Source organism: Ranitomeya variabilis, chromosome 1, assembly GCF_051348905.1.
Source record: "Ranitomeya variabilis isolate aRanVar5 chromosome 1, aRanVar5.hap1, whole genome shotgun sequence".
NCBI classification, from domain to species: domain Eukaryota; kingdom Metazoa; phylum Chordata; class Amphibia; order Anura; family Dendrobatidae; genus Ranitomeya; species Ranitomeya variabilis.
In genome coordinates, this window is record NC_135232.1 from 647,570,983 (window position 1) to 647,594,680 (window position 23,698).

At 45.5% G+C, this 23,698-nt stretch overlaps 1 protein-coding gene across 1 annotated transcript in view; it reads left to right on the plus strand.

Moving 5' to 3' along the window:
- The first annotated feature begins 342 nt into the window (after positions 1-342).
- SYNJ2BP (synaptojanin 2 binding protein) overlaps positions 343-23,698 on the plus strand; it is a 33,100-nt gene continuing 9,744 nt past the window's right edge. Inside the window, exons 1-2 of the mRNA XM_077262280.1 lie at positions 343-638; positions 11,470-11,606. Of these exons, the coding sequence (XP_077118395.1) occupies positions 581-638; positions 11,470-11,606 (195 nt within the window). The 5' untranslated portion in view covers positions 343-580. The remainder of the gene's footprint in view (positions 639-11,469; positions 11,607-23,698) is intronic.

The following is a 23,698-nucleotide window of genomic DNA, read 5'->3' on the forward strand; positions in this document are numbered from 1 at the left end:
CAACGGCCTCACAGTGACATACCTGAATTTAATAAACCTAATAAGTCCCATCCCCACTTACTGATACGTTTGCACTGCAGGCAGGACCAGGAAGTGTCTAGGTGAAATGCAAGGTGGGCACTAGGACCCAGCGTGCCTGAGCCAATCCCAGCGTGCACAGAGGGAAGAAAACTGCAGCCAGGAAAAGCTTCATGATCAGGTCAGAGGGGGCGAAACCATTCACTGCAGGGGGGAGACTGCAGCCGCCACTGTGCTAATAGCCTGCAGAGTCTCCGTCATTATACTGCTCTGCTCCTATGTGGTGTTCTGCCTCCTCACAGAAGTGGCCCTGGCTCCCAGTGGGCCCTTTCATGTGACAGGGCCCGGGGCGATGGCCCCCTCTGCCCCCCCAGTAGCTACGCTACTGCTCTCCATGACTATATTCCCGCAGCAGAGCATTGCCAGTCCAGGACTACAACTCCCAAGATGCCCCGCGCTGTATCCTCCCCACGTGGGGGCCGCCTGGCTGCAGGAACAAATTGCTGGGGTTGTGTTCACCTTCAGCCTCGTCTGAGCACAGACCTGCGGGGGAGCGGCCGACATGAGCGCAGGACCGCGGGCTGTGCTGGAGGAGATCGAGCTGATCAGAGGCCCCTCAGGTACCGGCGCCGGGAGGCAGGAGGCGTGGGCTGCCCTCCTAGGACGAGGCACGGTGTGGGCAGCCATGTCATGGGCCGTGCAGGCCACGCTGCTGGGCTCGCCATGCTGGGCTCGCCAGCTGGCACAGAACCACAGCTCCCAGCATTCCCTGAGAGCTATTGCATGGGGGAGGCTGCTGTATAGACCCCTGCAGGGTGTGGACCACCAGGTGCTTAGAGAGGCTCTCCATATAGGAGTGATCTGCTGTATGATGGGTATATATGAGATCTGTGAGCACAGGCCACCACTGATCTCCGCTGTGAAGACCCTCTGCCATTCGGGGTAAGGTCACACGGGTCAGACTATCTGAAACTTTCATTTCTGTTTTATAAAATGTCCTAATTTCCACACTAGGGTCTCGTGAGTCACAGGTGTACCCATGGGAGCACATGGCGCGTTATTGGGACAGGAGGTGAGGACCCCCATCCATCTAGCAGTCCTGTGGATGAGGTCTAGGCTGAGGGGCGACCAGTAGCCACAACATGAGGCTGAAGATGGCTGTACATCCCCCTACATCAGTGTACAGCAGGTGAATGGGGTCACATTGCCCCCTGCTGGGAACCGCCACAAAAATCCCAACACGCATGTGTCCTCCATAGGGAGAGAGGGAGTCGGACTCCTCTGTACCCATTAGCGCTGGGTGACAGCCCACAGGGTCCGCTCTTCTATCCCTTCACATCTTCTGTTGGGGGGAGAATCAGGACCCCCAATGTGCCCATCAGACGACCGTAGGGTCTGGCCAGCATCTGTGTATTTCACCATTTATCCATAGCAAAGGTAATAAATGATCACTGGGGGTCTGAAAAAAAAATAACCGCACTCCACTAAGAACAAGGGCCCCACAATTCACTGTGTGAATGGAGCAGTAGAGTACACACTTGACCACAGTCATTGATTTCTGGGGGTCTAATAGAGCGGCCGTCGAAGTATACGATGTGTACCATCTTCCTTCCCCCATGTATAAAGAGAACTTTTGGATCAGGAGGCTCCCCCAGCGATCACACTTATCACGATCCTGTGGGTACGTGGTGGTCCGCTTGACCTCCGGTGTGAACTGGATCTATTGTTCTTTGTTCCACTACGACCCTTCTCACAGTATAGTAAAAAACCAAACCGGTCTCCATTACAGGTTGTTTCATCCAGAATGGGGTTGATTTTCTTTCTTTTAGGTTTCGTCCCATATATTATTCATATTTTGGAAGTGAGCAGTTTATAGATGCACTTAAAGGGTTTGTTCACTTCTAGGCAGACCCTTATTAATGGCCCCTGGGTGCTGCACAAATAAGGAAAAATCTATACTTACCTCCGGCATCGGCGACGCTGCTCCGCTCTGTCCTCTGCAGCCATCACATTTCTGTCTGAGTGGAAGAAACATATTTATCACGTCGGGAAAGAAACTGCACAATGTGAATGAGGCCATAAAGGCCCTGCATCTACTTATTAGACTGTGACAATGTAACAAGATCAGTTGAGAGAATTTTTTTTTTTTTTTAAAGGACCTTTCCACTTAAAATCACCCAGTACATGCACATCCGTGTCTTTCCTTACTACAATACTCTCTATTTATTTAAAGGGGTTGCCCATTACTTTTGCCATCGACCCATTGATTTAACTGTTGCTCACGTGATCCCTCCTGTCATTGTTCCACAAGGTTCCATCCGATGGTTCCTCCTTTTGACCTCCAGCTTCAGAGGGAACATCACATTGATGTCTGTCGGGTGATTGAACAGGGTTGGCATACAAGGCCTCTAATGAGTGATATTCTCTCCAAGGCTAAAGGCAGGAAGGAGAAACCTTCGGAGAGATCATCCTAAGAGCTGACAGGAGGCAACTCGTTACAAGCACAGCAGCGGTTCAGTGGGCCAATGTTAAAAAGTAGTGGACAACCCGTCATTTATGTCTAGAGAAAATTGAGTGATCACCAATCTGGCATTACAAATCCAGTGGGATTTTCAGCTAACTACCCCAGTGTACACTGCTTTAAAAGAAGTGATTTTTTTTTTTTTTTTTTAACTGCCTTTACTTGTTTTTTTTCCCTCCCATTTATTTGAATGAGTGGGAAAAAAAGACATGCCATACGTTAAAAAAATGGGTATTAGACCTACCGGTAATTTGGTTTCCAGGAGTCCATCCTGACAGCACACTGGACGTCCTCCTCCTTGCAGGGACAGGAAAAACACACGAGAGGTTAAAAGGTCCCACTCCGCCCCCTTTCCTTTAGTGTTTTGACAAGTACCACACCATGGATAGATGCAAATTAAAATCGTTATTCACCAAATCATATTACATCATATAAAAATAGAATGCCCAGGGGGGGAAGTAACGGTGCTGTCAGGATGGACTCCTGGAAACCGAATTATCGGTAGGTATAATACCAATTTTCCAGGACGTCCCCCTGACAGCACACTGGAGAATACCAAAGAAAACTCCTTTAGGCTGTGTGCACACGTAGCAGATTTTTTGCGTTTTTTTCGAGGTTTTTCGCTATAAAAACGCTATAAAACCACGAAAAAAACGCTAACATTAAGCATCCTATGTAACAGAATGCATTCCGCATTTTTTGTGCACATGCTGCATTTTTTTCCTGAGCGGAATCGCAATCCAGAAAAAAACGCAGCATGTTCATTAAAATTGCGGAATCGCGGCGATTCTGCACACCTAGGAGTGCATTGATCTGCTGACTTCCCGCACGGGGCTGTGCACACCATGCGGGAAGCAAGCAGATCAAGTGCGGTTGGTACCAAGGGTGGAGGAGAGGAGACTCTCCTCCACGGACTGGGCACCATATAATTGGTAAAAAAAAAAGAATTAAAATAAAAAATAGCGATATACTCGCCCTCTGGCGGCCCGACCTTCTTCGGCGGCTTCCGAGGGGTGTGTGAAGGACCTGCGATGACGTTGCGGTCACATGACCCGCGGTCACGTGACCGCTACGTCAATGGAAGGTCCTGAACACACAGCATTAGGAACGGATGCCGCTGAGGTGAGTATAACCTTTTTTTTTTTTAATTTTTTTTATTATTTTTAACATTCTATCTTTTACTATAGATGCTGCATAGGCTGCATCTATAGTAAAAAGTTGGTCACACTTGTCAAACACTGTTTGACAAGTGTGACCAACCTGTCAGTCAGTTTTCCAAGCGATGCTACAGATCGCTTGGGAAACGCTAGCATTCTGCAAGCTAATTATGCTTGCAAAACGCTAGTTTTCTGCGGGTATATGCATGCTAATTCTGCATGCAATATACCCGCGGCAGGAGGCGCAGAATTGCCGCAGAAATTTCCGCGGCAATTCTGCAACGTGTGAACTTAGCCTTAGGGTGGGACAGCTGCTTGGAGAACTTTTCCCCCAAATGATGTTTGCTGGAATGCTAATACGTCAAGTTTATAATGCTTGCAAAATGTGTTTACCCTGGCCTAAGTTGCGGCCTTGCATATCTGATCTAGGGACGCCCCTGCTCGTTCAGCCCATGATGCTGAGACAGCCCTAGTAGAATGAGCTTTAATTCCTGTTGGACAATCTACCCCTTCTGATGAGTAGGCTTTTGAAAGTACAGTCGTGATCCATCTAGTTATTGACGCTTTGGAAGCTTTTTTTACCCCTATTCTTACCCCCAAACAGAATAAAAAGATTAGAATCCTTCCTCCAGGAACTAGTGGCCTCTAGATAGTTTAATACTGCCTGACTGACATCAAGGGAATGTAATGCTTGCTCCTTTGCATTAGAGGGGTTTTCACAAAAGGAGGTTTAAAATTCTCTTGGTTCTGATTTTTTACTGAGGCTATTTTAGGGATAAATGATGGATCTAATTTTAGTATTAACAGGAATTAAAGCTCATTCTACTAGCCTTGTTCCTGCTCTTCCAGCGGCAACTCTCCTTCTTCCTGGTCTGAACTTTTAACCTCCGATTTTCCATTTGAGGAACCATCCAGATCCTCTTGGTCTGGGTCCCTTCTTGGTCTCTTACGAACCGGACCCGGACTGGACGGGCCCCGTTGAGACATTGAGGCTAAAGAACTTTGAACCTCCTCCCGGATTAAACTTCTCATTTCTGATAACAAAGTTGGTTGCTCATCTCTGACAATCTTGGAAATACAAGAGCTGCAGAGAGCTTTTTTGTATGACTCTGGAAGCTTCACGTGACATATGGAGCACCGACTAGACTTCGATGACGCCTTGGCAGGCTTTTTTGTCAGAGGGAGGGGTGCCTGAGTGACCTCCTTATTCTAAACATAAGAATAGGAACTGCTCAGTGTTTACGTGGAAGTATGTATGTAACTCTGCGCACTGCGCACTTACCCCTGCCTCCTCACTTCTGACCTCCATATCTTCTGTTGAGAAACACACAGGATAAATGTGTAATCCCTTTAGTCAAATAAAGGATATAGCAGCCTTTGCTGCACTCACCCTTAAGGTACCTTCACACTGAACAACTTAACAACGATAACGATAGCGATCCGTGACGTTGCAGCGTCCTGGATAGCGATATCGTTGTGTGACACTCAGCAGCGATCAGGATCCTGCTGTGACATCATTGGTCGGAGCTAGAAGGCCAGCACCTTATTTCGTCGCTGGATCTCCCGCAGACATCGCTGAGTCGGCGTGTGTGACGCGGATTCAGCGATGTCTTCACTGGTAACCATGGTAAACATCGGGTTACTAAGAGCAGGGCCGCGCTTAGTAACCCGATAGTTACCCTGGTTACCATTGTAAATGTAAAAAAAAACAAACACTACATACTTGCATTCCGATGTCTGTCGCGTCCCCCGGGTTCTGCTTCCCTGCACTGTGTCAGCGCCGGCTGGCCGTAAAGCAGGGCACAGCGGTGACGTCACCGCTCTGCTTTACGGCCGGCGCTTACAGTGCAGGGAAGCAGAACGCCGGGGGACGCGGCAGACACCGGAATGTAAGTATGTAGTATTTGTTGTTTTTTTACATTTACACTGGTAACCAGGGTAAACATCGGGTTACTAAGCGCGGCCCTGCGCTTAGTAACCCCAAGGTTACCCGGGGACTTCCGCATCGTTGGTCGCTGGAGAGCGGTCTGTGTGACAGCTCTCCAGCGACGCTGCAGCGATCGGCATCGTTGTCTAGATCGCTGCAGCGTCGCTAAATGTGACAGTACCTTAAGTCTCCGGCATCCGTATCAGCTTTGTGCTTGGCTAGCACAGACTGCCCCACGATAATTTCGTACCCTGCAGTCGAAATACCGCCAAGGTATTCAAATTTTGGCGCCTTTCCCATCCCTCGCTCTGCGGAACGCTGGGCGAAATGTCTGCGGCATCCCAGGCTCTGCTCTGCAAGAAGCCTTCTTCCGCGTTCCACGAGGTGGAATGCACACTGGGACGCCACCGACACCGGATATGACACAGACCTATCCCCGTGACGTCACCGGAAGTGACTCTTAGATATCCGACTCACTTACTTCCGCGTTCCACCTTGTGGAACACACGCTGAGCCTGCTGCTGCCGGAAACTCCTCCACCTCTATGTGGCGCCTCTTGTCCTGGCATGGCGCCTGAGCCGAGAGCCCCCCACCGGGAGGAAGCGGCTCTACCCAGGAGCTCGTCCGCTCGACTGGTCTCTGGGCAGAGGGACTTCCCACCGGGAAGTTTCTGCCCTAGGCTACTACCGCGGGGGAAGGATATTGGCCCAGCCACACGATTCCCCTGAGCCCTCCAGACTGGTAAGCTTCTGCGCTGTGCTGCTCTCTCGTGTGTCCCTCCATGCAGGGACAGGAAAAACACTAAAGGAAAGGGGGCGGAGTGGGACCTTTTAACCTCTCTTGGTGTTTTTCCTGTCCCTGCAAGGAGGAGGAGGACGTCCAGTGTGCTGTCAGGGGGACGTCCTGGAAAAAAAAACACTTTGGTTCAGATTTGCAAGGAAAAATAAGCACAAGATGTCATTTTCGTAAAGTGCAGCGTTTCTTACCCTTGAAAAACGCTTGGCAAACACGCAGCATGTGAACAAGCCCTTTTAAAATGATTAGGGCATCTAAGCGAATGTGCACACAAGTCTCAGAGATAAGCAGTGAGTTTCCCACCCAGAAAATCTGCTGATTAGTAGTGGTGCTTGAGATGTAACAAAGCTCATCCTCCCACAGAGAAAACTTGCAATGTAAATTCACAGATGCTGCAAATTTCAGATCCCCAACTTGTTACTTTACGCTGCCAATATCCCGAGGAAAACGTGTGACAAATCTGCAACATTTTTGCTGTTGCTGGTTTTCCAGTTGTGAGGTATGAACCTAAAGAGTATAAATGGCGACAGAGAACCAGGTTCCCTTAAGAGGACAGTCGGGGCCAAAAATTTTGAGACCAACACAAATTTTGGTTTTCACAGTTTCTTGCTTCAGATCCTTAAGGTTCTGTGGTTACTGAAGTGAAATTATAAACATTGCATAAGTTTATGAACTTTTATTAGACTTTTATTGAGAATTACATCAAGTTGATGGAAAGACAATGTTTACAGAGCTGACCCTTATTTTTCCAAACTTCTGCAGTTTCTGGTGAAGGAAACGTTGAAATGTTGGGTTCCTGGTCAAGAAACTCCCCACATCTCAAGCCCTCTGAGAACCAGTGGTAAATCCCAAAAAAGCAGGTGGACAAATTAAACACAAATTGTGATAAACATCAAGCAGTGATTAGGCAAGAACAGGCGGTCATCAGTCAGGATTTGGCCTAGAAGCTGTTATCCAGCTGCCAGGGTGGAAGTCTTGAAAAATAAGGGTCAACCCTGTAAATATTAAGACTTGGCATAAAATGTACAGTATGTCTTTCTCACTAAAAGTGTAAAAATGAATGAAATTCTTATAATTGTACTTCTTTAAGCATAGAAACATCAGACTAAAAGATCGAAAAACACTGAATAAACAAAATTTTGAGAATTAGAATATCAGTCTCAAACTTTTGGCCATGACTCAATGTTCAGGTTTTTTTTTTTTTTACATGGATTATGAATCTGATCCAGGTCGGAAAACTGTTGTGAACATGCTCTTAATCTGGTTATCGGACTGCAGACAAGAAGTGATGCCAATGTGTCACCTTTTCCAGTATATTTTCTATCTCAGATTACATAGGACTTATTAGATGTAAGATGGGATACAAGGTGATTGTGGAGCTTGCGTAACGCCGTATCGGAGATTAGCTGTAGGTGCCGCTGCCAAGTACAGTGGTGCTGATGGAAGTGGGTGCTTCGATATAAAGGCTGCATCTGGCAGATTGGCAAGTTACATTGTTCTGTGCATCATACCCACTGATCGCAGGCCATCACCAGTATTGTCGGGCCATGATCTCCCTAATATACAAATCCTGCGCCCACCATCGCCGCGCTCACTCGTTCCTCACGTTAACTTGCAGTGTTACAAGATGGCATGTGTCTACATACCGGATAATGCAACGAGCTGATCCCTGGGCATCATTACTGGTGTGAGTTGTGATGGTTGGCAGCTCAGTCATGATTACTACACTGATCCACGGACATGGTGGGTGCTGATTGATGCCCCGTCTACATGACATCATAGCCCCCTCTGAACCCAGAGTACAGAGTACAAAATATTGTGCTGTTTGTGAGTAAAATAAGTTTAGCCCTCAGAAATATTTGTTCCGGCTCCAGGCTGTGAAATATGTCCTCCTTTTTTCCGTCCTGTGCAGCGTTTTCCTGTTTGCGCATGCTGAGATGCTCATAGACTTCTAGGGCTTCCATTGAAGTCTATAGAGCCTATAAGTCTATGTATGCTACCGAGCATGTGCAGTAACTGCCTGTTATTACACATACGTGTACATGGCTATAAACCTTTATGGGTCCATTGACTTGATTGAAGCCCATAGAAGTCTGTGTAGCGATGAAGAACGCTACTAAGGAAGTAGGGTCAGGCTTCTGTATGCGGATAAGTCAGACGATGACTATTTAATGATCAGTATCACATGGTTCGGGAGCGCACAGAGTAAAAAATGCGAATACTGCTAATCCAAGCCTCTGTCAACAAGCAAGATAGATATTTAAAGGACTTATAAAGTCTTACGATATTGATGACATATCTTTAGGAGATAAGAAACCCATCCCCCTAAAGATCCACAGGCTGTCGGATGTAGACAGCAAATGGAGCAGGAACTGCACAGCCAGGTGTCGGACCCCCACCGATCTGATATCAATGACGTATCCTAGGGAAGAACGTTCAATACTTTCCTGGTTAAATATAATTTTCACAGATTATGACAATTTCTGCTCCAGTGCTTTTCCGTAGCATAGTCATGTTCCCAAAGGCAGCCTCTGGAGGCCTGACCTTCATATAGCGTATGCCGAAACCGTGGGAGAAAATTGTTTGTCTCTGGGGATTGTGTACAAATGTCTGCTGTTTGGATGAAGGAAATGAGAACTCTGCTGACTAAAGTAATCTTATATACCGTATACTTCTCAACATTGACATTTCAACACTAAGAAAGGAAAAGTAGTGAACTTATATATGGAGATCACAGGATGGATGCTAATGGCGAAGGTGGCAAAACGTCTCCTGGGGTTAAAATTTGTTAAAGAGGCCTTCACTCTAGTCCCTCCATGAAACTAATATAACACTGAGCTGTTAGTGTACCTGGAATGAGGACAAGAGGGTCTGGATGCTGTATGTTGTCACCCCACAACCTAATCTTGGAAGTAGGACTAGCATGATGCTTCTTTATTGCGTTGCCCACGTGGACTCCAGAGCAATTTCTGGGTATCATTGCGTCCAAGTCAAAAGTGGGATTTATTACTGAAGAGGATATGCCTCCATTGCTCCATTCAAGCCTCCACTCTCCATCTGGAGACCATGTGGGCAACATCATGAAGAGGCCTTCACGAGAGACTGTTAAACTGGTTCTACTCTTGGGATTTTGGTGTGGCATAATGTACGACAGAAGGACACCTCTGAGTCTTTTTTCCAGGTACTCTGACAGCTCAGCGTTACATTGATGTGTTGGTGAGACCAGGGTTGCCAACTTGACTTTAATTTCTCAGGACAGCTTAGGATACTTTCACACTAGCGTTAACTGCATTCCGTCACAATGCGTCGTTTTGCCGAAAAAACGCATCCTGCAAAAGTGTTTGCAGGATGCGTTTTTTCGCCATTGATTAACATTAAGCGACGCATTGTGACGGATTGCCACACGTCGCACCCGTCGTGCGACGGATGCATCGTGCAGTGGCGGACCGTCGGGAGAAAAAAACGCTACATGTAACGTTTTTTGCTCACGACGGTCCGCTTTTTCTGACCGCGCATGCGCGGCCGGAACTCCGCCCCCACCTCCCCGCGCTTCCCCGCACCTCACAATGGGGCAGCGGATGCGCTGAAAAAATGCATCCGCTGCCCCCGTTGTGCGGCGGAGACAACGCTAGCGTCGGGAACGTCGGCCCGACGCTAGTGTGAAAGAAGCCTTACCAAAAAATCAAGGACAGACAATGTTTTTACAAACACATTTTAAAACCATAATAAGTGATCCATGTCTACAACCCATAATTCTAATAAGAAGATATCAGCTGCATTCACTGTAAAATAGTAGAACCATGGAATGTTAGAGTTGGAAGGGACCTCCAGGGTCATCATGTCCAACCCCCTGCTCAAAGCAGGATTCACTAAACCATCCAAGACAGTTGTCTGTCCAGCCTGTGTTTCAAGACTTCCATTGAAGGAGAACTTGCCAATAAAATAATTAGTCAAAATAATCTGAATAAGTTATTTCAGACTCAAAACAAATTACAGACGTCTTTTTTTTTTTTCACGGACCGAGCAAAATGGTTCCATATTTTTTAGTGTTGATGAATTTCTGGACGGCTGACAATCCTGGGTGAAACCAGTGTTACAGTCATTTATCCAAAGTGTCCCAGGAGCCGTTTTCCAACATTAACACATGTTGCTGGTTCTACTGTGAGCAGCCTGTGTGGCCTAGACGTACTTCTAGGGCCTGCAGCATCCCCCATTGAGCACACCTGGAACGTCATTGATCACCAAAGGGAGCTGCCAGCAGCGGATCTTCAGGATTTTCCCAAGTGTATTCAGCACCAGAACTTTCCTCAGACAACCATTAATAACCTCATTAGTAGCACCTGAGGCTGTAAGTTCTGGGATTTCTGCACGTGGGGCTCGATAATGAATTAATTGAGGTGGTTTGAAAATTTTATTTCCATTTTTCATCTTTGGAATATCTTTAACATGTCTATCCATCCTGTGATTTCCTTAATCCCAGTTTTTCCTCTCTAGGTGCCGCAATTTCATTGTTGAGGAGTATTAGTATACACAGATAATGACAACTATCCCTTTACAACAATCTGCCATAACATTAAAACCTGACAGGTGAAATGAATACCAATGGTACCTGTCCATGGGAATTTATATATTCAGCTAGTGATAAGTTAGATGTTGAGTTTAATGTGTTGGCAGCAGGAAAAAGGCAAGAATAGAGATCTGATGGCCATATTGTCATGATTGGGTCTGAGAATTGCTAAAATGGAGCATCTTCAAGTATCCCAAGGAGGGACAACCAGTGATCTTGCAACTAGGATGTGTGCCCAAAGCTCATTGATGTATAGGCTGATCTGATCTAAAAAAAAAAAAAAGCATAAAAAAAACACACCTAAACCTGTGTTTTTGATGCAGCTTATTTCCTGCCAAGATGATCAGGTTTTGCTGCAGAAAAAAAAAGCAGCAAACACACCCTGTGTGAACTTACCCTTACTATGTGTGTTATACATGTAAAATCTTGGATGAGGCAGCTCTTAGACGCAGGCAGCTCATCCTTGTTTCCTTTCTTTCCGTAGGTCTGGGGTTTAATATTGTGGGTGGCACAGACCAACAATATGTGTCACATGATAGTGGCATCTATGTCAGCAGCATCAAGGAGGGAGGAGCTGCAGCGGTTGATGGCCGGCTGCAGGAAGGAGACCGGATATTGGAGGTGAGGGCCGGAGCGATCCGCCTGCTGCTGTTCTCTGCTTCACCTCTGTTCTCATAATTATTTTAACTGTTTACTTAAGTGAGAAAATTGACATAAATAGGGGCTTGGCCAGGATACGTTCCTGTGCGCCAGCCCTCCGGGTACTGCTGGTATCGCCATGCACAATGCCCAGATGTGAACTGCAGACAAGAATGTATATGGGTCTTGTAATCGATGTGTGTGGCTCATTCACTTATTAAACGAGTACCTACAGCTAATAATTTGCCCTTTTTTGTTTCATGACTTCTTGCACTAAAAAGTTGCAAAAAAAAATTAAAGGCAAAAATAATAATAAAAAAAAAAAAAGCATTTTTGATTTTGTGCAAAAGTCTCACGTTCCACTAAAATGTTGCAAAACAATTTGCAGGCACACATTAAATCACTGGGAGGGAAGGGGATTACTTGCATGATAATTTTGCAACTTTTAAAAGTTGCAATTGGCATAGCGGCCAAAAACATCTGAAAGCTCCAAACTGCGCACACAATGGCAAACATAAGAAAAACCCCAAGAGAAGACAAGACTTAAAAAAGATGCAAATGAAAAATAGGGGGAAAAAAAGCTAATGCACTAATGATTCGGGAGCCAAAATGTTCCTGGACTTCTTGCCTGCACAGTAGATATTCAGTTCTTGTCAGTTTGATTTTCATGATTATTAGTTAAAGGGACTCTGTCACCTGAATTTGGAGGGAACAATTTTCAGTCATATGGGTGGGGTTTTCGGGTGTTTGATTCACCCTTTCCTTACCTGCTGGCTGCAATATTGGATTGAAGTTCATTCTCTGTCCTCCATAGTACACGCCTGCGTAAGGCAAGATTGCCTTGTGCAGGCATGTACTACGGAGGACAGAGAATGAACTTCAATCCAATATTGCAGCCAGCATGCAGCCAGCAGGTAAGGAAAGGGTGAATCAAACAGCCGAAAACCCCGCCCATATGACTGAAAATTGTTCCCTCCAAATTCAGGTGACAGAGTCCCTTTAAAGGGAACCTGTCAGCTGTTTTGGCCGATACCAGTTTCAGCCATCACCTTTCAGGGCTTATCTACATCATTCTATAAGGCCGGGGTCACACTCATCAAAGGGAAATACGGTCCGTATTTTACAGGCGTAATACGCAGAAATGATCCCAAAACAGTGATCCGTATGTCATCCGTAGGCAGGGTGTGGCTGCATATTTTGCGTATGTAAACCTCCGTATGGCATCAGTATGGTGAGATTTTCTCGCCAGCTTGCAAAATGGTCATAGAATGGATCCATGGGCTCAAATATTCATGAAAACATATTCGTGATATATATATATATATTTATTTATTTATTTTTTTCATACAGGGTCAGATAGCAGAAAAGACTGTAATTCAATTGCCGGGTTTTGCCATCTCCTTCCCAAACCCGACATATGAGACATGGTTACATACAGTAAACCATTTCATATCCCCTTTTTTTTTTTTTTTTTGCATATTGCTCACTACTAGTGTTAGTAGAGTGTATGTGCAAAATTTGGGGGCTCTACCTGTTAAAATGAAAGGGTTAAATCGCAGATAAAACTGGCGTGGGCTCCCGCGCAATTTTTTCCGCCAGAGTGGGAAAGCCAGTGACTGAGGGCAGATATTAATAGCCTAGAGAGGGACCATGGTTATTGCATCCCCCCCCGGCTAAAAACATCTGCCCCCAGCCCCACCCCAGAAAAGGCACATCTGTAAGATGCGCCTATTCTGGCACTTAGCCTCTCTCTTCCCACTCCCCTGTAGCGGTGCGATATGGGGTAATAAAGGGTTAATGTCACTTTGCTATTGTAAGGGGACATTAAGCCTGGTTAATAATGGAGAGGTGTCAATAAGACTCCTATCCATTATCAATCCTATGTTCTAAAAGGGTTTAAAAAAAAAATAAATAAATAACACACTAGGAAAAAATAATTTTATTGAAATAAAGGCACAGGGTGTTGTAATAGTTTATTATACTCTTAATCCAAATGACGACCCTTGTTCTGTAAAAGAAAAAAAAAGAAAAAAGCAACAATATCCCATACCTTTCCAGCGCTCAGTCACGTCCCACGCTGTAAATCCATCTGAAGGGGTTATAAATTTTTACAGCCAGGAGCCTGCTAATGCAGCTGTGCTTCTGCCTGTAAAATCTGGGGAATGAATGGAAAGCAGGGGAGCGTAGCTATCTAGACTTGCGGTGCTGCGCCCCCTGCTGGTATAAACTCCTCATATGAACTCTAGCGTGAGAAAATATTCAGAAAAATTCCCACATATGAGCTCATAGTGCAGCACCGCAAGGCTACCATGCTATGTTCCCCTGAATTCTATGAATTCCCCAGATTTTACAGTCAAGAGCACAGCTGCATTAGCAGGCTCCTGGCTGTAAAATTTTTTAACCCCTTCAGATGGATTTACAGTGTGGGATGTGACTGAGCGCCGGAAAGGTATGGGATATTGTTGCGTTTTTTGGGGTGTTTTTTGTGTTTTTTTTTCTTTTACAGATCCAGGGTCGTCATTTTGGATTAAGAGTATAATAAACTATTACAACACCTTGTGTCTTTAATAAAAAAAAAACAACTTTTTTCCTATTATATGTGTGTGTGTGTGTGTGTGTGTGTGTGTGTATTATTAACCATTTACTACTATTGGATTAATAATGGATAGGTGTCTTATTGACTCCTCTCCATTATTAACCAGGCTTAATGTCGCCTTACAATAGCACGGTGGCATTAACCCTTTATTACCCCATATCCCACTGCTACAGGGGAGTGGGAAGAGAGAGGCTAAGTGCCAGAATAGGCGCATCATACAGATGTGCATTTTCTGGGGTGGGGCTGGGGGCAGGTGTTTTTAAGCCAGGGGGGGGGCAATACCCATGGTCCCTCTCTAGGCTATTAATATCTGCCCTCAGTCACTGACTTTCCCACTCTGGCGGAAAAAATTGCGCGGGAGCCCACGCCAGTTTTTTTCCGTGAATTAACCCTTTAACAGCTGGAGCCCCCAAATTTTGCACACACACTACTAACATTAGTAGTGAGGAATATGCATAAAAAGGATATGAAATGGTTTACTGTATGTAAACCATGTCTCGTATCCTGTCGGGTTTGGGAAGGAGAGAGAAAAACCCGGCAATTGAATTACCGGCTTTTCTGCTATCTAGCGCTGTAAAATATACATATCTATATTTCTATACTATGTGTAGACATTTATTCTACCTACTCTATTCTAACCTGTCAGTGTGATTCTACTGTACACCGCACTGAATTGTCGGCTTTTCTATAGAACACCGCTGCGTATTTCTCGCAAGTCACACTGATGGTCCGTGTGTACTTCGTATTTTTCTCGCCCCATAGACTTTCATTGGCCGATTTTTTTTATTTATTTTTTTTGCGCAATACGCTGACAATTGCAGCATGCTGCGATTTTCTCAGCCCGTAAAATACGGCTGGGAAATATACGGCAGATAGGAGCTGCTCCATAGAGAATCATTGGTCCGTGTGCAATGCGTTGTTTTTGCGCCTCTCATACGTCCATAAAACTCTCTAGTGTGACGCCGGCCTAATGCTGTAGATAAGCCCCCGGTCTGACCTGGAAGAGAATAAAAATAACTTTCATTATGCTCACCTGCAGGGCGGTCCGGTCGGATGGATGCCTCAGGTCCGGCGCATCCAATCTTATTGTGATGCCGCCCTCCTGCTTGCTTCATGGCTCTCCTGCTTGCTTCATGGCTCCCCAGCATCGGCGCTCCTGAGCAGGCGTACTTATCTGCCCTGTTGAGGGCAGTGCGCGGGGAAAGGTCAGAGATGCCAGTGCTAGTGGTGATACCTTGGTTGATGAAATCTGTCTTGTGGTTGTTTAATCTTTATTTTCAGTTTGCAGTTAATGATATGCTCGGGGCAGCCTGTGGGGGGTGCTCTGATTAGGTATTCAGCAGTATGGCTTCTGATAGCTTACTGCCCCTAGTTTACATACTGAATATAATATGGTTTGAAAAATAATCACCTCCAGCAGAAGCCCACCCCCTCACAGGCCGCCCCAAAGCACGAGCATGTCATTAACTCAAAACTGAAAATAAAGATGAAACAACAACCACAAGACAGATTTAAAAAAATATGGCTTCGGGGATAAATTTTTGAAGTGGGTGGGTCTGTTATATATGAAACCCAAGGCCCGTATAATTGTTAATGGCTCCATTTCTAAATCTTTCTTACTATTATAGAGGGACCCGCCAGGGGTGCCCTCTATCCCCGGCCCTCTTCGCTCTTGCGATAGAGGCCCTGGCGATACGCATAAGGTCCTCTGTTGATATTAAAGGTATAAGTATAGCTGATCGGGTGGATACTATTGGTCTATACGCTGACGACATGGTGATATTTATGGATGAGGCAGAGGTAACATTACCGCGGGTAATAGACACTATAGATAAATTTAGTAGACACTCGGGCCTATATATAAACTGGGACAAATCAGCGTTGGTGCCTCTCTCCCATATTCCATCGCCCGGCCTTGGGATTCTTTCCTCCCTCCCTATTGTACCCAGTTTTAAATACTTGGGCATATATATTTCTCAGGGCAGTAGATCTGATCTACAACTTAACATACTCCCGTTGTCAGAATTAGTTAAACTTAAATTCACAGCTTGGAGCAAACTCCTGCTGTCTGTAGCCGGCCGTATTAACCTAATCAAGATGATATTGCTCCCCAAGCTCAGTTACTGTCTGCAACATAGTGCTGTGTTGATTCCTAAATCCTTCTTTACAAGTTTGAACTCTCAAATTACATCTTTCATATCGGGGAAATCTAGGCCCAAACTTAGGCTATTTACGTTGCAGAGATCAAAGTCAAGGGGCGGGGCGGCGCTACTGGATTTTTATCTATATTATTTGGCTGGTCAGGTTAAAGCTCTTAATAAATGGATGCCCAATAATTGCCTTCCTAACTCTGAAAGCCATCTTCTCCATGCGACTCAAATGGACTGTCCACTGAATTTTCTAGAATTGGAGAAAATTAATATCCCTCGTATGCTTCCTTTGCTTCGCCTGGCGAGATCGGTTTGGAGGCAAATTAAAAAAATTGTGGGGTTCACGGATGTTGTGGCAGAGATGCCCCTATGGAAAAATGGCTATTTCTCAACTTTATTTTATGTTTAATCTCTTTTATTAAAGTATTAAAATAGTACAACATATCACAAATACAAACATACATATAGACTAAAGTAGTTACAAAACTTCTCCAAAATAGTACGTGTTTTTTACTTCACGCAAATATGGTATCAGCACAGAATCATATTTTTTAGTTATTGCTGTATATGTTCCTTGCTCAACTCTTCTATTCTTTCTTAGCATCTCGTATTGTCCACCACCTGTTGCCCCATTTCGATAATTATTTCGCTAAGCGGAAGTCTATTTCCAATTGCTATATTTATCCATAGAATCCGCCCAATATATCATTTATCCCTGACTGCAGCTTGCTTATGGTATAACGTCAGACTTAAAGGAAAGATAAGAAGAAAAGAGGAATAAGAAAGGAAAAATGAGAAGGGGAAAGGAAGGATCATGCCTCCGCAGCCCTCTGAAACCAGCCCAGGAAAGCCGAGGAGAAACCTCACTGCCGGGAAAGTACCTCCCATTTCTCCATGAGAGCCCCGAAACTCCCAGAGTCCCTAAATAAAATCCAGGGTTGCCATGTCCGCAAGTACCTAGAGTTATCACCCAAAGCCTGTGCAAACAATTCCTCCATATGGTGGATATGTGAGAATTCTGTTAACCATTCAATCATGGACGGAATTTTCGTTGTACGCCAATGTCTAGGTATAACCATGCGGGCTGCCGTCAAGCAAAACCTCAGGAGACTACTTTTTTGTTTGGCTATTGGTCCCGGTAGCATGGACAAGATGGCCATGTGCGGAGTAAGATTTATATCCTCTCCTGATATTTTATTGTAAGTAGAGAATACTTCTCCCCAGAAACTCTTTATCCCTGGACACTGCCACCAAATATGGAACAAAGTTCCCCTTGCGTTCCCACAGCGCCAGCACCCATCCGCCACCGAGGGGAATATGGCGTGCAACCTCACAGGATATTGGTACCATCTAGTAAGAATTTTGAAATTCTTCTCTTGGGCATGGCTGGCCGGAGACATCCCATGAGCGCAGCGGTATGCCGATGTGATTTCCCTCTCAGTGAATGTGCATCCCGTTTCCGCCTCCCATGCTCTAATATATCCCGGGATAACTGTTGAAGTCTCCTCGTTTAGTAATTTGTACACAAGAGAAATCTGATGCGATGGGGGTGTCTGCTGGGCGAATATCCTCTCAAACTGTGTCAGAGAAGGTGGTGGTACTTCTCCACCAGAAATTCGTCTGACAAATGATTTTAATTGTTCATACTCTAACCAAGATAGTGTACGAGTAGGACATTCGTCTTGTAGCTCGTTGAGAGAGGAAAGACCCTTCTGCGATATTATTTGATATATTCTTTGATTGGATTCCACCCTCCATCCCAAAAACCTCTCGCAGTGAAGGCCTGGTGGAAAATCAGGATTAGCGAATATAGGAGACAATGGGACAGTTGTGCTCATTAATTTTTTCTTATATTTTAGCATGTCCCAACTCTTAAGGATCTCGCCAGCCATCATATCCCGACAACCCTCCCCTATTTTCTCTTTATTTCTGGTCACTATCCACGGTATATTCCGCAATGGAACTAGGTACCCCTCCTGTTCCAGTCCAACCCATTGTTTGGTCTCCCGTCTATAATGCCAATCAAAAAGATGGATCAATTGTGAGGCCTGGTGGTATGTCTTTAAGTCTGGAAGTCCCGCCCCCCCCCTTGTGATTTAGGTCTCGTCAATGTTCTGTAACTCAGCCTAGATCTGTTCTGACGCCATATAAAATGTATTAGAGCTGATTTAATAGTCTTAAAAAAACTTCGAGGTGGTGTGATCGGTACCGTCTGGAACACATAAAGGAACCGGGGAAGCACATCCATCTTGAATGTGTTTATGCGGCCAAACCACAAAATCATTTTTTGATTATACTTTTTTAGATCCCTTATAGTTTTATTCAGTAGGGTTTCGTAGTTTAGTGTGTATAGTTTATTTAGATCTGAGGGGACCTGTATGCCCAAGTATTTAATGGCGCCAGCCTGCCATTTGAATGGGAAATTCTCCTTTGCCCTATCCACATCTTCCGATGGCAAAGTAATATTAAGTGCCTCAGTTTTGGTGTAGTTTATCTTAAAATTACTGACCTCTCTGTACTTTTTGAATTCAGACATTAATGCAGGTATAGTGATATGAGGTTGGGAGATGTATAGAAGAAGGTCATCTGCATACAATGAAGTTTTATAATGCTTCTGGCCTATCTTGATACCCCATACACTAGGGTTATTTCTTACTGCTACCGCTAAATGTTCCATTGCCACCGTGTACAACAAGGGCGAAAGAGGACACCCCTGTCTTGTTCCATTATGAATCCTAAAGGGGTCCGAGAGCCATCCATTAATTTTAATTGTAGCTGACTGGTTCGTGTATAGGGCCGCAATTTTGTATAAGAATCTGTCCCCCAGCCCTATCTGTCGGAGAGCTGATTGAAGGAAGCTCCACCTCACTCGGTCAAACGCCTTTTCGGCGTCGACCGATATCAGTCCCAGGTGCTTCCGGTAGGTCCTGGCATGAGCGATCAAAGATATAGTCTTCAACACTCCATCACGTGCCTCTCTTCCCTGAACGAAACCCACTTGGTCTGAATGTATGATATATGGTAATAGGGGTGCAAGTCTGTTGGCCAGGATCTTCGCGAATAATTTCATGTCTATATTGATCAGAGAAATTGGTCTATAGTTAGAGACCACTGTTGGATCTTTTCCCGATTTTGGCAATACTGTGATATAGGCCGCCAGAGATTGATGCGTAAACCCTGAGGACTCAGAAATGGAGTTATAAGTCCTTGTCATGTGTGGTGTTAACTGTTCTCTGAAGAGTTTATAAAAGTGGGGGGAAAACCCATCAGGGCCAGGGCTCTTCCCGTTTGGAGTATTTTTTATGGCCTCATCCACCTCTTGTGTCGATATGTCTGCCTCTAGCTCATCTGTTATCTCTGTGGAAAGTCTAGGAAGTGGCGTGTCTGCTACATATTTATCTATTTTAGCCTGTATGTCCCCGGCGTGATTAGCCGAGTGCATACCCTCCAAGTTATATAGCTTCTGATAGTATTCTCGTATTGTTTCTAGAATCTCCCCTGGGTCGTGAGTCTCCGTTCCCGTACGTTTCTGAATTTTTGGAATGTAAGTCGTCTGAGTCCTAGGATGTAATAATCGAGCTAGGGGGCGGTCGCATTTATTGGCCTTATGATAAAGGAGACTTTTAAAATTATTTCTGAATTTCAGCGATTGCTCATTTAATAAATTTATAAGGGTCTCCCTATGTTTAATTAATTCCCCTAGTATTACCGGTGACATAGTATTTTTATGTTTTTGCTCCGATACATATATAGTATCCATTAATTCTTTTGTTTTTTCCAATCTCTGTTTTTTAAGACGGGATCCGTGTTTTACCAGGATTCCACGAAGCACGCATTTTAGGGTCTCCCATTTCACCGGGGTCGAGGTGTCATCGTTTGCGTGATCTGACCAAAACTGTTCTATTGTCTTTTTTTATGTCTGTCGTGCAATTCAAGTCTTTCAACAAATTGTCATTCAATCTCCAAGTCCAGGGACGGTCCACTACATCTGGTGGGGAAATGTCTAAGAACACCGGGGCATGATCCGACCATAAGAAGCTACCAATGGACGGTCGGGGGCGCCAGGATAGGGCATGATGGCTGACAAGAAAAAAGTCAATTCGGCTATAGGAATCATGAGAACTGGAATAGTACGTATAATCTCTACCTCCAGGATTATGTGCTCTCCAAATGTCCACCAGCTGCATCCCATGGATAGATTGTTTCAAAAGGGACAATTGCCTAGTGATTCCTCTCACATTTCGTGTTGAGGTATCCATTCGTGGGTCAAGGGTGAGGTTGAAGTCCCCCCCCTATCACCATAACCCCCTCAGCAAATTCCGCTACTCTCCTTAGGAAACCCCGGCCAGCCCTGGCCTGATTTTTGTTTGGGGCATACCACCCCGCAATAGTGTAGAGGGTTGTATGAATCCTAACTTTTAATAGTAGGTACCTGCCTTCTGGATCCGCATATGTGTCCTCAACTGTGTGCTGGAGGGACTTGTGGATCGCAATAGACACCCCCCTCGAACGACTTTCGGGACAAGCGCTATGGAACCAAGTCGTGAAGTATCGGTCCTTGATAGTAGGGATATTGTTTTTTTTAAAATGAGTCTCCTGAAGTATAAGTATTTGTACCTTAAGCTTATGCATTCCATATAGGATTTGTGACCTTTTCTGGGGCGTGTTAAATCCCCTGGTATTCAGGGATCCCATAGTGATCTTTGGGTGCATTGTTGTCTGAGTCGTGCCTTCTCTCTCCCTACTGAGAGGGCCGCGGAGGCTAAAGTAGATCTAATTTATCAAAGAAATAGAGATAGTGAATAGAAAAGGTAGATAATTAGACACGTATTCAGTTTATTGCGAAATCAGGGTCAATATCTATCGAAACGTAGTACGTCTTTGAAGCCTGAAGTGGTGTGCTCTACGTAAGATGCCTTCTTATACCCTAAAATATGTGGTGGAGAAATGTGTTAACCGCCAATGCCGTTCAACGGGTTATGGCTTCTCCGTAGGGTCGTAAGCTATGTGCGATATGGAGTGAGACTCCCTCCTCCGACACAACCATCAGTAACCTCTCCTCAACTGAGGGGAATAAATGTTAACTTTAAATTGACTTAACCGGAACCTGTCATATAGCGAGGTAGGGCCAGAGTATGGTTTACAGTCTTTGTTCTAATGCCATTCACATCTCCCAATTCTCCCTCATGCCCCAAATGAAAGCTACGCCAGACTTAAAAATAATGCAGGGGTGCAGGATATCAACGACGATTCAATGAGTTGTTATAAAATACTATCTACATACTATAATATAAACCAAAAACCAACCATCTTCCACGACAGTCGTGAACTTATCATCCGCTTGGACTACCACAGTGGGGCAGAACAATGGCACAATATGTAGCACCCCTAGTGGGGGAGGGAAAAAAAAAAAAAAAACCCAAGAGAGGGGGGGAGAAGGGAAAAGGGGGAAAGAGGAGGAAGGGGAAAAGGGAGGGAAGGGGAAAAAGGGAAGGGGGCATCGTTCTCTTGATTCCCATTAAATTCCTGTGGAAAGCGTCTGCCTTCTTTTTCCATGCGCTGTCTATCTTGAAGTCCTTGCGGAATCAATAACGGTCGTTGCTATGCAAGATATTCCACTCCATGGCACCAATCAAATGTTAGTGAACTGGAGTGTGGACATCCATCTGTGCTCCTGATCCTCATGAAAATGAAACCATATATATCCCGCAAACCCTTTCCCCCTCCCAAACAGGCAGTCATGGAACCCATTCTGTCATGATCCTAACTTCATGGTTCTCTCCCTTCTTCGTTACCTCTGGGATCACGCCCTTCTCTATCCATTCTTCTGCCTGCTCTCCTCTGCCTTTGAGGGAAAAATTGCCTGGGAGGGTCTGCTCCTCTGTACTGTAATGGCAGAGAAGGCCATTCTGTGATTTCCACCCTTGGGATGTTAAGCGCCGCCGAAAAAGCAGGGATGCCGTTCGGATGACTCAGCAGGTGAACCCTGCCTTCTTTTTGGACACGTAGGCGGAACGGAAACCCCCAAGTGTATGATATATCATGCTGGCGTAAAACGTCTAGTAACGGGCGGAGAGCTTTCCTCCTCTGCAGAGTCCACCGAGATAGATCAGGCAATAGCTGGATTCTGGTATCTTTGTATTTTATGGTGTTCTCTATTCTTGCCTTGGACATCACTTCATCCTTTATTTGGTATCTATGCACCCGGCATATCACATCACGTGGAGGAGCCTGGTTTTGAGGTCTTGGACCCAACGCCCTATGAGCCCGGTCTAGTTCAAGGGGTGACTCCTGTGGACGCTGCAGAACAGAGTTAAATACTTGCTGCAGTGCGCCTCTTATGTCTTTGGGTGCCACTGTTTCTGGTAATCCTCGAACCCTAATATTGTTCCGCCTTCCCCTATTTTCGGCATCATCAAGCATATCTGCCAGCATTTGAGTATGATAGGATTGTTCTGCAAGCGTCTCATCCTGAGCATCTAATCTGGCCGTCAGAGCCGCGATAGCTTGGTCATGTACATTAACCCTTTCATTGCACTGCTGTATCTCATCCCTCAGGGTTGATAATTCTGCCTTATACGATGTCTCTAGGCGGATCACATATTGTTCCATGTCCTGTCTGGTGGGCATATCACGTAGTCTAGCATTCAACAAACCCATATCGAGTCCTGGGATCAATTGTGTGTTATATCCAAAGCCCTGTGAGTTATATGCAGGATAGCAGAGAGAGGGCATTATCTGTGGGGCCTGAGTTTGTGTGAGGCAACCCTCCTGAACTGGTTGGCCTCCCCCTACAACCACAACATCAGGGGCTATAATGTGCCTGGAGGATTCAGAGCTGCTTCTGGGGTAGGGGGACGCAGGGCTCTGAGATGGACCTTCATTGTAATCCATTTCACAATCTTCTTCTTCTGTCCTATGCACTTCCCCATCGTCCTGTGTCTCTCCTGTCATTGCCAGCGCTGACCCCTGCTCTCCTCCCTCGCCTCCCTCCTGTGGCCCCCTCCCCTCCCCAGCTCCATCTTGAAGCACTGCTGGTAATGATTTATGTCCTCCCTCACATTTCCCAGTGCCAGAAGCAGCATCTCCACTGTGTCTCACCTCCTGTGTCACTGACCCGTCGGAGCTGCTTCCCGCCCCTGCTTCTGCTGTGTCAGCATCTGTTACAGCGTCTGCTGTCTCCTTCTCATCCACTGTCGCCATGTTTCTTAGGCCTTCTCCTCTGTCTGGACCGACCAGGAATTTTGTTATCTGTTGAGCTGCGGGCTCCTCTGCCACCGAGGGGGCCCCCGAGTATCGCTTCTTCTTTTTGGGACCCATGGTAGTGC